General features: G+C 41.9%; 1 protein-coding gene across 1 annotated transcript; it reads left to right on the top strand.

Annotated features, from left to right (window-relative positions):
- The first annotated feature begins 286 nt into the window (after window positions 1–286).
- trim8b (tripartite motif containing 8b) lies at window positions 287–12,562 on the top strand. The gene is made up of 5 exons (XM_079660598.1): window positions 287–2,816; window positions 9,115–9,210; window positions 9,305–9,570; window positions 10,134–10,249; window positions 10,344–12,562. The coding sequence occupies exons 1-5, from the start codon at window positions 2,211–2,213 to the stop codon at window positions 11,027–11,029; spliced, it is 1,770 nt and encodes a 589-aa protein (XP_079516724.1). The 5' UTR covers window positions 287–2,210; the 3' UTR covers window positions 11,030–12,562.
- Window positions 12,563–16,975: the final 4,413 nt, after the last annotated feature.

The raw sequence follows: 16,975 nt of genomic DNA, 5'->3' as shown, positions 1-16,975 counted from the left end.
GGGCTCCGTGGCAAGCCCGGCCACCAGACGACGAGCGCCTTTTCATTCAACATATATATTCTGGATTGTTGTTTCTGTGTTAGTATCATACACTGTATATATAATAAATGTTAGTATCTACAAATTCCATTAAAAAAAAATCAAACTCAATGAACTTAATTTTTTGCTATGAAACCAAAGCCTGTGTGGTAAAGACCGTAAAGACTTATAAAGTATCCTTTTTATACACGTTTAGAGCTAAAGCGCCGTTTTACTTTGAAAATCCTCACCGGAAGTGTCTTGTTCTATTGATTTATTGACGCTGGTTTGAGTCCAGTCCAGCTCGCCTGCATTCCTCCTCTTTCTAAAGCCTGACCGATAGAGACAGAGAAAGAAAGGGGGGAGAAAACACCGATTATTATTCTCAACCGTGTTAGATTTTCTGGAACCACGGAGTCGACACACACCGGACACACCGACCAGACCGGGCCACGCAAAAATACCCACAGCAAGCTTGCTCCGTTTGGACCTAGCTTAACGACGAAAAGGCGTGTTTTTATTGAATAATGACCCGCTAATGTGCCTGTGTAGGTCAGCTAGCGAAAAGCAGCTTTGGTGAAACAGCCTCTCAACGGCGGATATCTCCTCTTTTTTTTTTTTAAATGAGGATTTGCAAGATGGCTGATGACAGCTACCCCTAACAAGGACAGAAACGCGACGGCCCCTTTAAAATTAGGAGGGTATATTTTTGTATTTTCTATTAGTTAAATATATCAAATAGGGCTGCTTCAAAAACAAGAATGACCATAGTTTATATCAACCTTGTATCTTTGTTGCTAGTGTTTATCTGTACCTGTGCTATGGTGAGGTGACGTCTGAGGCAATTTACACGATTTAATCCAGATAAGGAAGTAGGAAAATTATGTTGTTGGCTAAAGGCTGAGATTGGTGAATCAGGTGAGAGCAACGTGAACGGATACAATAATAATATAGATCTCGGTGTGAGGAGATTTGTGATAGATGTGTCGGAGGGGGGAACCAAAAGGCTTCTGCAACAGCAGCCAACATTCCTGCGGATCCTTAAAACCCTTTGTTTTGTGCGCAGGAGCTGGACTCGACTATTAAAACGATTAACTATGCAGTAAACAGGCTCGAAATGATGGCCCGGGTATGATTTTCAGTTTAATGAGATTATAAGGCCTTTGTTGTCGACAGAAACCTGGTAGAAAAAGCCGAGGCCTTGTGTACAGATATGCGAGCGGTGCCACATAGCAGGCGGTGTTCATCAGATAGAAATGTCGCTTTTATGTTAAATTGAAGGGCTGGAGGTAGCTGTGTTGTCCATCTGACTTTGGGAAACACTATTTCTTTCTACTGCCAAACCGTTGCTGGGTGTATGTATAATTAAGTTGCAGGTGGAGGCTCCTTTGGATACTTATTTATGATTCAGCGGACAAAAGCATTGCGCTGCGTTGTGATTATTGACGGATTCAAGCGTCCTTGAGGTTTAGATAAAAACAGATTCAGGTTTTTTTTTAAAGCCCTTTTTTGTGTGGTTAGTAATCAGGGTGTGGACTGGACTGTAATATTCCCTTTCCGTGGTTTTCATGCTTCGATTGTTGGTCTGAATTGGTCCACAGTCAATCATAATCCGACGTTAACGTAAAGGAGCTCAAGGTAAGGGCCTGAGCAGGCAGCAGAAAAAAAGGATCAAGTGTCTTTTCATGTGCTACATAGAGATTGATTAACCTCATGATCATAGAGTAGTTGTGATGTTTAATAATTAGATATTTAGTGCTCTGTGCCTTGTTTGCTTTTTTACCTGTAGCTGACAGGCTTTGTAGCTTCCTGTAGGCCTATGAACAGACTCAGAAGCTGTAAAGGCAGGCCTCTATGTTTGTGTGTGATTTAGAGGAAAGGAAAGCACCGTTTACTGTAATCTGTATAACGTCAGCCCCTGCTGTGTGTGTTGAAATCACCAAGGTGTTGTCATCCTTTGCCTGAAGCCTTCTCTGGTCAATTATTCTGGAATTTGCCTTCATGCTGCAGCAATAAGCAATACTCGTCACCTGTCAGGGAGTTTAATTTGGTCACACGGGTTGAAATATACAGACTGATTTCAGGACGGCATATTTTTGTATCCTAATTTTTTCTCAAGTCGTTTTTTTTAGAGGTTTTTCTGTGAGGACAGAAAGGCCTAGAGGTTTTGTACAAGTGGGAACATATAGTGTATGCCTGTCCACACCATGATGTCCTCTGACATGGCTGAGACGTGGAGGAACTGTTTTGAGGAGGAGCTCATCTGCCCCATCTGCCTGCACGTGTTCTCAGATCCCATCCAGCTGCCCTGCAAGCACAACTTCTGCCGGGGCTGCATCAGCGAGGCCTGGGCCAAAGACTCCACGCTGGCCCGCTGCCCCGAGTGCAATCATGCTTACACTCAGAAGCCCAGCCTGGAGAAGAACCACAAACTGTCCAACATAGTGGAGAAGTACAACGCCCTGAGCGTGGAGAAGGCCGCCACGCCTGCGCTGCAGTGCATCCTGTGTCGTCGAGGCCCGCCACTCCCCGCAGTGAAGGTGTGCCTGCGCTGCAACGCCCCCTGCTGCCAGTCCCACGTCCAGACTCACCTGCAGCAGCCATGCTCAGCCCTCGGGCACCTGCTGGTGGAGGCGGAGGCGGTGAAGGCCTGGACCTGCCTGCAGCACGACGAGTACAGACTGTACCACTGCGAGGCCGAGCAGACGGCCGTGTGCCAGTACTGCTGCTTCGCCCGCTGCCACCCCAGCCACGGCCACGCCGTCACTGACGTGGAGCTGCGACGCAACGACATCAGAGTAAGATACATATTTATATCATACACACATATACCTTAAACAAAAACAAACCTTAGGCCTGCTAAGTATTGGAGAAAGAAACCGGCATTGTAATTTTCTTTCTTTGGCGCTATATTTCGCAATATACGAAACAATAAAGGATTTGTTGCCAAATGGTGACATTGAACCAATTTTTGGTCAAGACCGTCCTTCTGTAGACATAACAACTGCATTTGCAACCAACTTTTCTGTTTTTCTCTTGTTCCTCGTTCATTTTCAGGTTGTTAACGACGGCTAGCAGGCTCCATAGGTTGGTCAACAATGATGGTGATCATTGGAACTCTGTTGTCCAATTTCTACCAACAAAGTCTGTGTATCCAACGACCACGAGAATCGGAATAAATGATGTCATATCAGACAGTATTCATGGGGGAAAAAAACAGGCCAGTTTTAGTTTCGGTCATCAGAAAAAACATTATGTGTTTATTTGCCTTACTAGACACTGCACACCCATGCATTGGGTCTAATGCGTATCGTCACAATGTCGATGCTGAACAGATGTATCGTGCAGCCCTAACATACTTGTTTGTTCACCCCATGATGATGTCACACTCTGACATTTTGACCGAAACAAAACTTCAGATCGTGGTTTGACATCATCACATGCTCGTCTCATAAGCGGATGTCAGACAGCTGGCAAGAAAAAGTGAAAATATTTATCCTTAGTTAATTAGTCAAAATCAAATGAAGACTAACAGTTGATTCTGTTTTGATTGAAGTGTATGCTAAAATGGAAACTAAACCATTAGTTCCATCTTCTATCTATCAATTCCGATAGTATACCGGATGTCTTCTGTTGGTCAAACAAAATACATTTTATGAATTTACAATATCAAATAATCTGCTAATTGTTTTTTGAAAATGAAATGTTCATCCCAGCTTCCCAAAGTCCAAGGTGAATCCCTAAACGGGTTTTGTTGTGTAAGCCATAAACCCAAAGATATTTAATTTGATATGATACAAAACAGAGAAACATTTAAAATATCCATATTAGAGACACTGAAAACAGTATTTCCAGCAATGTTTTAAAGAAATATGACTAACAATTTATCAATCATCAGAATAATAAGCCTTTCCTTTTTCTGTTTATCAGCAGATTGATAGGTGAGTTTATCGTTGCAGCTCTAGTTTTACGCTCTGTTCGCAAGAAGATAACCGTTTGTAGCAAGAGCTATCATTTCTTCGGTGATCAATAAGGGCCTGCTAACATCCTTACATTTTGCTTTAAACAAACCAGTGAGATCATTCTTACTTCACCAGATCAAAGAGCATATTTTTATGTCATTTTTAGCCAAATAAAAAACACAAAGTGCTGTTTTCTGGGTACGGAGTTCTCAATTGTTCACGTTTTTCCCAAATCACTTGACTCAATCAAAAACAGAACTTCCCATTTTAGGACACAATTGCATTTTGAGTGTTTTTAAGCGCCCGCGTGAGTGCATTTTTCTGTCGTGATCCACTCCAACCTCCATTCTCATCTGTTGGAATGACAAACAATGCAGTGGAGGGTGGAACAATAAGGGGCCCTCAGAGAGCCTTATCTCCCCAGCACAGGTGCATCCTAGCTCAGGGATCGCCAGTTGTGAGGGAGGGGTGGGGGGGGGCTTGAGACAAGGGGAAGGGGATTAAAGTGATTCGTCACTTGATTTGCGGTCTACTTGGGGCTTCTTTATTAACCTCTTCCCTTCCTGGGGGTTTGGTGCTCACTGTCTTCCGTCCCGGCAGAGGTCGGGTTGGTTTTCCAGCCCCCTTTCTGTTTTTTTGATGGGGCAGCTTAGTCAGATGGAGAACCATGAAGGCCTCAATGCTGACTGACTCATGTTGTGCACCCAACACCCTGTTTAGGTGTCAACCGTGTCATGCTCGGGTGTATTTCCTGTTGGTAATGCTATGACTCAGCTTTTTGTATAGTTAATCTGTCGCTTGGGGCACAGGAAGGGCCATCGGGTGGGACCTGGTCTGAATTTAAAAGCTGTATTACCAAATTCCTTCACAATGACATGTTTTTCCTACATATAGTCAGGATGGGGAAATCAATTTAAACAGGGCTCTATGCTAACATGCTCCCAATAAACCTTTTATTAACTGCAGACATTTAGACGAGTCATGGTAAGAAAATCACAAGAGGAATTGATAACGATGGCTCAGTTCCATTACGTTTCCAAGTGAGGTAGCACTCACCATACCAAGACCTCCACTAAATGGAATGCGGCCATAATGAATGGTATTAATTAAATACACAAGTCAAAATGTCTGCTATGAAAAAGGTGTTTGCTTCATTCACAGCCTCCACGGATGGTCCCATTCCCTGGGTTTGGAATTTATTTTCAGCCTTGGTGTGTTCATTAGCTTAAGTTCGTAGCTTGGAAACAACATGGATGCTAATGGATAAGTTGTATTTAATTACCCTGAGCATTTAAACCTCACTTAAATAGCTCTTAAGATTATTTTATTCTTGGTTATAGCAGTGATTTCAGTTAATACTAATGAATATCTCTTCTAAATAATTGAACTAGACAGGAACTAATGGTAAAACTGTAACTAATCCCATATTACAAATTATTATGCCAATCAGTATATGCAATAGGTGAATAAAACACATTATACTATGGAGCAGAAACATGGCAAGTTGTGTACCAACCGAGTTTCCAAGTTGTTGTTCCATTCGTACTGTTTAATAGACAAAGTAAATGTGATTTTTCAGAGGTACAGAACTTGGGATACAGAATAATCTAAAAGCATCAAAGAGCAGTATCTGATGAAAAGCAAAACGCACATCATCTACAAAGTGTTCCTATTGGAATTTAGGCATAGTATTTTATATCAAATTGAATGCTTCAATAATATAATGTTTTATAATCTGAATTAGACTATATGATAATTATCTGTTTTTTATTTCCCTTTATTTCAAATTGTATTTTCTTGTTGGACATACTAGTACGAACATGGTGAATTCCAGAAATCCATAGAAAAAAGAGCAAGTATAAGAAGAAATTGTTTCTTATATCTGTTACGGAATAAGGCCCAATCATTTCCTTGGGGAACTCCGTTTGGGAAAAAATCTTGATCACATTGATTCTTGCCATATTTATGGTACTGAAACATCCTCCATGTTGAATGCAATCATGGAATGCTGAGTGGAGTGGACCCCTCTCCTCAAACACACACCCTACAGCGAGCCCCACACCCCCTCTGCTCTTTACATCCGTTGCCCCCACCCCCAATCCAGAGGGCCGACCTTCCCTCTGGCTCTGATCTCCTGCTCTGGTGGCTCTGATTGAAAAGACACTGTGGTGAAATGACAGCTAAAAAGCACCCTCCCCTCTTTAACCCCCCCCCCCCCCCCCCGTCTCTGTCCCCCTCCCTCAAAGGTATCCCATACATTTAGTTGCTACCCCTGGATTCTGCTCAGAGCCTAACTCAATCAGGTGTGTGTGTGTGTGTGTGTGTGTGTGTGTGTGTGTGTGTGTGTGTGTGTGTGTGTGTGTGTGTGTGTGTGTGTGTGTGTGTGTGTGTGTGTGTGTGTGTGTGTGTGTGTGTGTGTGTGTGTGTGTGTGTGTGTGTGTGTGTGTGTGTGTGTGTGTGTGTGTGTGTGTGTGTGTGTGTGTGTGTGTGTGTGTGTGTGTGTGTGTGTGTGTGTGTGTGTGTGTGTGTGGTGCCACTGAGGCCTAAGACTATGAAGGTTTTCATTCCTATCGAGCTCTACAGCAGCTGATCATGAATCTTGAATCAGCTGCTTTTAAGTTGAAGTGATGATGAGTATGGCATGTTAGCAGACCTTCAGCCTTTTGAAAAACAACTGATTATTGTCTAGTGGGATTATTGACGGATTCAAATCCCTTTTTAAAAAAAACAACAACAAAAAAACACTTTGGTCTCAACAGAAATACCTCAGACGAATTTGCACAGACATTCTTTACCTCCAAAAGATAAATTGTACTGACTTTGGTGATCCTTTTAAATGTTCTAGTGTCATCTGTCTGGAGAGAAAAATGCCTGTTACTTTCAAATGCACATACCATCCTCATACATATTCCAAGATTTACAAATGGTGTTTATACTTTATTAAACCAACCAATACACACATTATTTCAATGACATCATTTTGAGACGTTGTTTTTGCTCTTTTGCAGTCAACACTTTATTTAAACACATTGGTAAACATGGATTATTTGCTAATCTGGGTTTGTTTATCTAGGAGATTATTTGTAATCTCTAAACATCTAGTTTTATAGCTGCAACAATCAATAGTTATAAGGCATCAATATTTTAATAATCAACTCATAATTTCAGGCAATTTTAAATCCAAAATGTTCTGGTTTAGCTTCCCAATAGTGAGAATTTTCGTGTATGATGAGAAATCAAATGTATTTAGTAGGGATGTCCCGATCACCTTTTTTTGCTTCCGATCATTTGATTTTGACAATTTGCCGATACCGATTTTTCCCGATCCGATCTTTATGCAATGCATTAAGAGGAAAAAAAGCATTCAAGTTGTCCCTTAAGGTTATTTTTTTATTTAAATTGGATATTCTATCCAACATGGATATAGCTTCTTTTTTTCACAGCAGCATTGGATCAGTTCAGTTGTGCAGCATTGGATCAAAACAAAATAAAGCTTATCAGTACTCGTTAGCTTACTGCTACAATTAGACACTGCGCCCTGCCCACTCTGTTGCCAGATTTGAGAGAAATAAGCAACCAGGTCTATGAAAACAAGCCCCAAAGAAGCAACACATACATGATGTTGTGTAATTTGAAACCAAAACTAAGGCCTCAGGATACCTTTAAGACTTGAACATGGTCATTTTTGTTTTGTAACATTGAATACAAAATGTAAAAAAAGTATTTAAAAAAAAAAAAAAAAACAATCCCGATCCCCGATTCCGATCTTTTGAAAATCACGTGATCGGCTCCGATCCCCGATCACGTGATCGGATCGGGACATCTCTAGTATTTAGGTGTTGGATTGCTGGTTAGATGTCACCCTGGAAAAAGGCTTTTTTTTTTCACTATTTGTTAACATTTTAAAGAAGAATAGATCAAACTAATCTATTCATGGAGAAAATAATTGCTGTTCTTTGTATTTGGGTGCTCATTAGCAAACACTAGTGAGCTAAAGCTTGGGTAGGTAACATTAGACATTAGCAAGCAAACGTTCTAAAGATTATCAACAACAAAAACAAGCCCAATGTTGCCAACTCCTCTCAATGAATGTAGCTAACGGCACTAGCTGCAAGAGTCGCTAAATCTAGCAAGAAAGTTGGAAAAATGGACAGCCCGTCTCTTCAGTCCTAGGAGAGCAACTTCCCCAAAGTTATCATAATGAACGATACGACCAACATGGCTTTTGTTGGTACTCACAGATGCTTCAATGACCACAGCCACAGATACAGGATTTCTTTTTCATTTTATTGATCAGTATTTCAAAAGATGTGACAAAAAAAAGAAATACTTTACCCACCCTAGTTTAACATGCTGAGATGGTGAATCCATGCTTAGAATAATCACATGAGTATTGTCATCTTTAGCATGTTAGCATGCAGACATTAGCATGAAGTGCTTTTTCCCAAAGAGGCGTAGACTGGTTGTTTTGACTCTGGATCCTGCTGGTGCCATTATTTCTCTCTGTACCATCTTATCAGTCTGCTTCTCTATCATTAAATGTTGATTGAGGATTATTCATATTTCACATTAAATATTAATAACATGAAGGATTAGCAAATCTGTGTCAATGACATTCCTACTCTCAGACTAACACAATGTAGGGAGCGACATAAAGGATTGTTGATCTCATATGGAGACATTCATTATGTTTTTAAAATGTATTTTAGCCTCAAGCTGAGCCGGATGGGCATCTCAGTTTTGCCTGGGTAACCGTCTGCTGTTGTTCCCATGTCGCCGTCGTCCTAGAAATAACAAGTGTTGTTGCCACAACATTGCCATAAGAGTACAGAGGAGGCGCACTGAGAGGAGTTGCCTCTTTACGCCCATTTAGCTATCTCTGCTCGCTGCCCCCAGCTCCCCCAACATTAGTCCTCCTCACTCACTAATGCAAACAAAAAATAGCTGTTGGTTGCTATGGCAGCACTCCTTTTCCCTCCTCCCCCGCAGGGATTGTGTGTTGACTGGAGACTAAATTAGCTGGCTTGTGGATCCTAATATCTCAGGCATGGGGAGGGGATGCTCCTTGCTAGCTGAGTTCACAACTTCCAAAAAGCTCAAGACTTTCTTTCTTCCTTTCTCTCTCCCCTCACAGCAAAGCCTGCTCAGACAGCAGGAGCGTGTGGAGGAGCGGGTGCAGGAGATCGAGGAGCAGCTCTGCAAACTCGACTCTGACAAGATTGTGGTGGAGGTATGCTTTTTACACCCTATATCTTGGCGCAGCAACGCACATTTTTCCATGGCGAAGAAATATTTGACTGGAGGACTGATGTTTGTCTCTACAGGACAGGGTGTGTGAGCTGAAGGAGGAGGTGCGTCTGCAGTACCAGCGGATGCACCAGCTCCTGGAGGAGGATCTCGGTCGGACACTGGAGGCCCTGGACCGGGCTCAGGCTCGGTTCTGCCAGGAGAACGCTGCCCAGGTGTTAGCTCTGGGCGAGCAGCGCCACGAGGCCCAGAAGCTGCTGAGCTCCATCCACACGGCCTTCAGCAAGGCGGAGGAACTGAGCTTCATGAAAAACACCAAGCCTGTTAAAATCCTCACAGACAGGTGAGGGAGACCTTGGATTTGACTGTTTGCTGCAGGAATTACTCAAACGCAGAAATGATTTAGCATTTTAGCACTTATGGTTCCCTTGTCTCAAGTCAATGGGTTTCTAAAATGTTTTTAGTTTGGATGCCTAAAATAAGGTTTTGAAGTTTTATTCCAAGACTTAAAATGAGCCAGGAAATACCCCACATCCGAACTGCTTCTCTTTTTAGCTTTTATGTCGTTTCCTAAAAAATGCGGTTGCTACAAGTTTTTTAAAAGGGCTACAGAAGTTGTTGGCTATTTTTTACATCATCACTTCAAAGCCTTATGTTATTATTAGAACTCAAACTAACTGTTTTATGTTCTGATTGTACTTTGTTCTGTTAAATTGTCCTAATTGTTACACGTAGAAAGCGGTGTAGCAGGCTTACGTTGGCTTTTCTTTTCCATTTGCTTTTTGACAAGGAAACCAGGGTGGTGCTAACTTCTGTGTTAGCCTACAAAAAAAGCAACCTCCCTTCAGCAGTTTATACTACACAGATGTTTTTCTCCAAGCTGACGTCTTATCTTGATTTGTGCAGGTCTCAGTCATGTGTGGGCAGCAGCCTCCCTCCTTACAAAGTGGGGAATGTAAACTCTAAACTCTTTCTCTCTGAAATCGCAAAAAGAGAGAAGAGCCTGAAGAGAACGCTGGAAGGTAGGATCTCAAACGCATTGAAATCCTGCTCATTGCAGCCAAGAAAGTCATTTTTTTGTATCACCACTCATCTTCCCTTCTCTTCTTCTCTAAGCTCCCCTCACCCCTCCCTCCACCTTCCTGCAGACTGTTCCTGCGTACCCCAGCGGTCAGAGCTCGGGCTCTGGAGCGGAGAAACGGAAACATTCCACCGCTTTCCCAGAGGGAAACGGGAACGTCGGAAAAAGTGCAGCTCCAGGTTTCAAGGACTCCTCTTCCTCCACTTCTTCCTCATCGTTAGCCAAGCAGCCCTACCTGGGCTCCGGCTCTGCCTCCGGAGAGGGTCAGTCCACCAATCAGCAGCTGCTCGGCCCCTGCGGACCTCCTCACATCAACGAGGGCGGCGGGACAGGAAGTGCAAGCGGCTCTCTGACCAACCATCATTCAGGCTCTGTGTTTAGCTCCTCCCACTTCCCCCCCGGAGGCAGCAGCTCCTCCCAGCAGGCCGTGCTGCCTCAATATGGCGGCCGTAAGATCCTGGTGTGCACGATGGATAACTGCTACTGCTCCGGAGTGCCCTCGGTGTCAGGCCACCGCAGCCATCCCCCGTACCCCCGCTCTGGCTCCTTCCCCTGGGTCAGCGCCCAGGACTACCCCCCTCCCCCCGGCCTGGCCTCCGGGGGCCCATCCATGCAGGGCCTGGCAGTGAGGGACTGGATAGACGCCTCGCAGACGCACAGACATGCAGATTTTTATGGGCTGTATGGGCAGCCCACTACAAAGCACTATGTCACAAGTTAACAGAGTAGACATACACACACACACTTGGATATAAAGACAGGCACCAAATAGCACACCTACCGTCTTATTAACCAGAAGAAAACAAGTCATACTATACACACACTTAAATATTAAGATTTATATACACACACACACACACACACACACACACACACACACACACACACACACACACACACACACACACACACACACACACACACACACACACACACGCACACACAGAGACACAGACACAGACACAGAGACACAGAGACACAGACAGAACATGTACACACATTCGGGGGCAGGGTTGATCTCTTTTTGTGTTTTTATTTTCCTCTTTTCTTTGATTTCAGTCAGTGTTTCGTGTAGTGTATTATACGTAAAAGCCAACACGCTCACTCTGGCGCAACTTAGCATTCTACACATAGACGAGAAACAAAGAGAGGCCTAAGAGGAGAGAGACACATGCATCTTTTTTTAATTTATAGAACAGAAGACGGATTGATAGAAAATGAACTTTTATTAGGAAAACGCTTCTTCATGGCTTCTCACTGACGCTTAAAGGAAGAGATAAAACCATGCAGTGTTGAGCGCCTCATGTTTCTCTAATATAATCACCCCTCTAGTTGTACTGAGGTCAAATGCCTTATGTTATTAGCATCATCTGTTTTTCTGACCAGCTCACTTTGTTGGATATGTCCTTCTTAAAGAGGAAATGCCCTTCATGTCTTCATATTTCCATCGTCATGGCACCTCTTCCTTTCTTTGATGAGTTCAGGGATGGATCGTACGGCTTGAACACAAAACGCTCTTCCATGGAACACCCGCAATGCACTTGTGGATGCCTTGTTATGCCTGGACTACAGATGCAGGGAGCTGCATCTGAATGGCCGGTTGACCCTGGCCCAAAACGTTTTGGGAACTTATTCCTATAGCACTCCCTTCCTGCTATCTGGCTTCCCACAGGACAGAACATGTTCTTCTGACAAAGACTGTTTCCATTTAGTAATTACTATGACTTTGTGTTAATTGGTACATCTGTAGGCGTCATGCTTGTCTAGAGAGACTCTTTGATTTTAGAGAAAAAAAAAGGCAAGACTGGACAGACCAAACCAATCAAGCATCTGGAGGATCTGATGATGCTGTAATTGTACTTCCTGCAGGGCAAAGATGTCACTTCCTCTCAATAAGCACACGAGCTCTTGGCTTCCTGTTTGCAGCTGAAAGCATGCAAGGAAGAGTTTTTTAAAGCACTCAAAAGAAGAACAATGGGGGGGGGGGAAATGTATGCAGTTTTAAAATGAGTGTTCGGACGTAAAAAAGAAGGGTGGGAGGACTTTTTTTCATGAACCTTTTCTAGAAGAATAAGACTGGACTGGACGAAATGTAAGCAATTCTCATCGTCCTTAAAAGGAGCCGTTACAACAGACAAGATTAAGAAAGAAAAAAACAACAACATAAAAGTATCTTTTTTGTAAATATTTTGTGAAATGGAAAAATTACAGACGTGATTTGGAGAAGGGTTCCAAATAAACGAACACATTTAAACCGGTCTCTGCTGTCAACTCTGTATGTGCTAATGTTGTTTTCCCATGTTTGTTTAAAGGGCACAATGATATCATTTAGGACCCTTATGCAATTAAGACACATTTATATCATTTACATCTGGCGACTAACGTCAAATATAAATATTGCGAGACTGATTTAACATTTCTCACATTTTGTATGAACATAAAATCTCAGTTTCTTCATTGTAATTTTCCAATTCATACGTCATCTTCTTTCTCTCCATATGACTTTCAAAAGAAACATCCTCCCACTTGTACCCGAAACATCGCACATCCTCTGCTCTTCTTTCCTTACCATGCAAACAATCTAAATTGGGGGATGAAACCCTATATAATTGTCACACATACATGCACACAGCACACACAGTGAAATTTGACCTCTGCATTTAACCAATCCTACTAGGAGCAGTCTCAATCTTACCGGCCATTAGTGCATTTATTCAACTTCAAAGATGCGTTAACAGAAGGCCACTTAAAACATAACGTTGAGTATCTCTGCGTCCATACAGTGCTCATAAGTATAATGTGGGTGGATGACCACAGAGAGAACACAGGATGGAGAGAACAAGTCTATAGATGAGTCGACAGTCGTTGTTTGTTCCCCTCAGCCTGATTAGATATTGCATTTAAAGCTTTCCCCCTACCAGCACTTTGAGCCTCTCTCACATTCACCCACCATTGATGATCCACCTGTGTTTATAGGCCAACAGGAAATGGAAATTAAAAAAACAGGTTCTTTGAGAGGTTAGTTAATGTGTGTGGACAAAGACCTAATCACGTTTTTGAGTCAGATGAAAGAATGATACCACTTTTGGGTCTGTACGGTAAATATGTTTAGATACTTAGCGTAGCTTAGCATAAATATTGGCATTTGTTTGACTCGCTTGTTTGTGCTCCCTGTTTCATGCAGAGTTGAAAATATGCAAAATTACAACCACCGTAGCTTTTTTAAATGGTGAAGTGTCCAGTTAAACCAATGTTTCTCAAAGTGGGGGGCCCGGGGTTGCAGAGGCATGACAGGGGGGGCGCGAGAGACCAGGAGGAAAAAATTGTTATTTAAAAAAAAAAATCATAATTTGAAAAATGATTGATTCGAAAATAATATGATACAGTACAATTACGTCTGGGTCTCTGTGTTTCATTCAAGCTCGGCTCTGTGTGTGTGTGGAACGAGCCATTTTGTGTGCGTGCGTGAGCGAGCGCGAGATAGAGAGCGCCCCGGTACCAGAGATCATTGTTGTTAGCTTCTGGTGCTAGCGAGCTACGCTAACGGATATAAGGAGCTATTTCAAAAACAAGGTGGAGGAGAGTCCTCTCCTGTCAGACTGAGAGGCTCAGTGAACTAAAGGACTCTTTGAGTGTTTAGATAGTTAACTTTAGTCTAAGTTATTTCAGTGGTTCTCAAACGGTTTGGTCACCATTAATGTAAACAATTATTTCTGAGGCACACGTTATGATCATTATAGTTATAAAAAAGTAAAAAAATAATAAATTTTAAAAGGGTGATTTGTAAAATATCCATAAAGAAAAAGAAAATGTGTTTACAGGTCTGTTTCATATGTTGAGAGATGTATCCATAGATCTCTTCATTTTGATCTCAAGCACCAGATTGATGCTTTTAACTTTGTAAAAAAATCTCCCTGGGGAGCATGCCCCCAGACCCCCCTATGTGTGGTCCACACACCACCTATACAAATAGCACTTTACCCCTGCTTACAACTATATGCCCTGAGCTGATTATCGAGCCTTCATTGTAACAGTCGCCGGTACACTGTGTATTTGCGTGGGGATTGTTGCAGTAGAAAATTCCACTGTAGCGCCCGGTACATTAATGGGAAACCCTAAATGTTTGAGCACCCTCTATGAAACGTCAAGCTACCCCACAGCACCCCCAAAAGAAATCTCTGGCGCCGCCACTGAGCCTGCAACCCCGTTTTGAAGAAACGTGCAGTGCAAAACAGGCTCTTTGCAGCCACTAATGCTGTGATAAGACACACTTTTTTGCCAAATATCAACATTTTCTTTGCAAAGTGGCAAAGTATTATAACTTATTATTCTAGAAAAGGGATTGCACAATTGTATTATGTATTTATTTTTTGGAGCACACAGACTTATGGAGCATTGTTTTATTATCAATGTTCTAGCAAAGTGCTTTTTTTGAAAGGAATGCTCACGTTCATATTGATGTATTTGAATAGCCTAAATGTTAACTTTTTCTCCAAAGGGGGGGCCTGACAGAAAAAGTTTAAGAACCACTGAGTTAAACACACACTACTGCTGCACTTTGTACTGTTTTTACTGAATTAGTAAGTGTAGGTACTAAAGAAAATAAGAGACACAAAGCTATTGAAATTCAGTGCCCGGCTAGCTGTTATCAGTATTTGTGCTAAGTTAGGCTAACAGTCTGTATTAGCCTTGCTAGGACACACATGTTGTGTTAGTTAAGGTTTCCGAAGGCATACATTTCCTTTAAATCTTTAACTTGGAACTAACATGGATGCAAAGACATGATGTGCTTATGAAATAGAAATCTACTCTTTTGTTCTAATTCAATCATTTGATTTAACTGATGCTCTTTAAACAGTTGCTAAATTGACTTATTATGCTGTTTCCAAGGTCAAAAATGAACTTCCAAGAGTTGAAAATTAATTCAAAAATGTCATTTTCAGTTTCTGAACGCTTTGAGTGGTTAATGTACACGTAAAAAACAAAGCTTCTTCTTGCACCACCATAGTCGTCCTCCCACTTCCTTTTCCGTCTCAATGAGCTGCCCTTCTTTCTATTTTTTTATTCTCACGTCAGCAAACCTCAGCAGAGACACAGGCAGCCAAGAACTGTGGGGTCGGAGGTGCAGCATAAATGACAGAGCTGCTTTTCTTTCTTTTAAACACACATTCACTATCAAACACTCCCCCTCTCAGTCTCTCGACACACACATTTTCTCACAATTGCACACACAGCTGCTGCACAGCTGTCTGATCCATGAGGAGAAAGCCAGTAATCCAGTCGCCCACGTCTTCGATATGTATCTTTGACCCAAACACACACAAACACACTGTCTGGCTCCTTCAAATTACCCACAAACACATACTGTGAGAAGGTTTATGCACTGGTAAAACAACCACAGGAGTTTTCCTTCTCTCATATAGAGGTTTTAAACATAAAAAAAACGATTAAAAAGTCAAATTGACTCTTTGTTTTTAGTAAACACAACCTTCAAAGCTTCAATCTATTATAAAAAAGTGTTTGACATTTTGAGAAATGAGCTTGTTTATAGAGGTGGGACCAAGCCATAGTTTTGCAAGTCACAAGGAAGTCTTATATCTTTGCCTTCAAGTTCCAGTCAAAACTTGTGAATCCTAAACAACTCATCTCCCCATCTGTACGTTTTTACCCACTATGTTTACAGCTTTGTTGTTGTTGTTGTTGTTGTTGTTGTTGTTGTTGTTGTTGTTGTTGTTGTTGTTGGGCGAACAATTTAAACCAATGCTAGCTCTCTCGTGAAAAAACTAAGTTGATCTTGTGATTTCATTGAGGACATGCTGGGAATAAGTAGTGTGAACGTCAATTGAGCTAATATGAAATAACCCTTTTTAATCAGTGTATTCACAGTAGAAATACAAGCACAATCATAGGACATCCACCAAAACAGTTTTCCAGAATGTCAAACCATTCATTTAAATGCCTTTCGGTATCTTAATGTATCTTCCAGCGTTCATACTTTCCCACAATGCTTTGTGTGAATTCAATGTAACATAAAGAGGAAGAAATTATGAACAATCCCGTCAGCTACATTCTGTCTTAGTGAGAGGAAGACTGGACAATGAGGACCTTTGTGAAGACAAAAAAGAAGAGACTGTTTGCAGGTCTCTGGGTCTCTGAGACAATGTTGCACCAAATAAACCTTCTTATATCTGCTCTCTCGACGAATTGAAAATACTTATTGCCTGAGATCTCATGATGTGGTTTTATTAAATGTGCCAAGTACTAGGAATGTCTTAGGGAAGAAAGCTTTTAGTTGTGCAGCTCCACTAACTTGGAACAGTCTGCAAAAATGTTTAAAACTGAGCATCATTTTAAAACTTGGCTGGGTGACATGCTGTTTGATACTCATGGTACCTGTCACTGTAAATAGAGTTTTGTTAACTCTACCCTGTAATTTATGTTGTATGTCGTCCTTATTGTTGTTCTGTTGTTTTTATGTTACGTGTGTAACCAATGTGCTGCAGGTCACCCTTGAAAAATAGATCTTTTGATCTAAAGGGGCTTTCACCTGGTTAAATAAAGGCTACAAACAAATCAAGCTTCTGGTGCTCAGCCCCAGGCCATGAGGCACTTACACATCCAGGTGAAAACAGCACCACCCGCCTGACACTCCTGTCTGTTAGAACAA

This window comes from Notothenia rossii (genome assembly GCF_949606895.1).
Source record: "Notothenia rossii genome assembly, chromosome: 11".
In the NCBI taxonomy this organism is placed as follows: Eukaryota; Metazoa; Chordata; class Actinopteri; order Perciformes; family Nototheniidae; genus Notothenia; species Notothenia rossii.
Note: the sequence above shows the minus strand (reverse complement) of the source record. Positions and strands in the feature narration are given on the sequence as shown.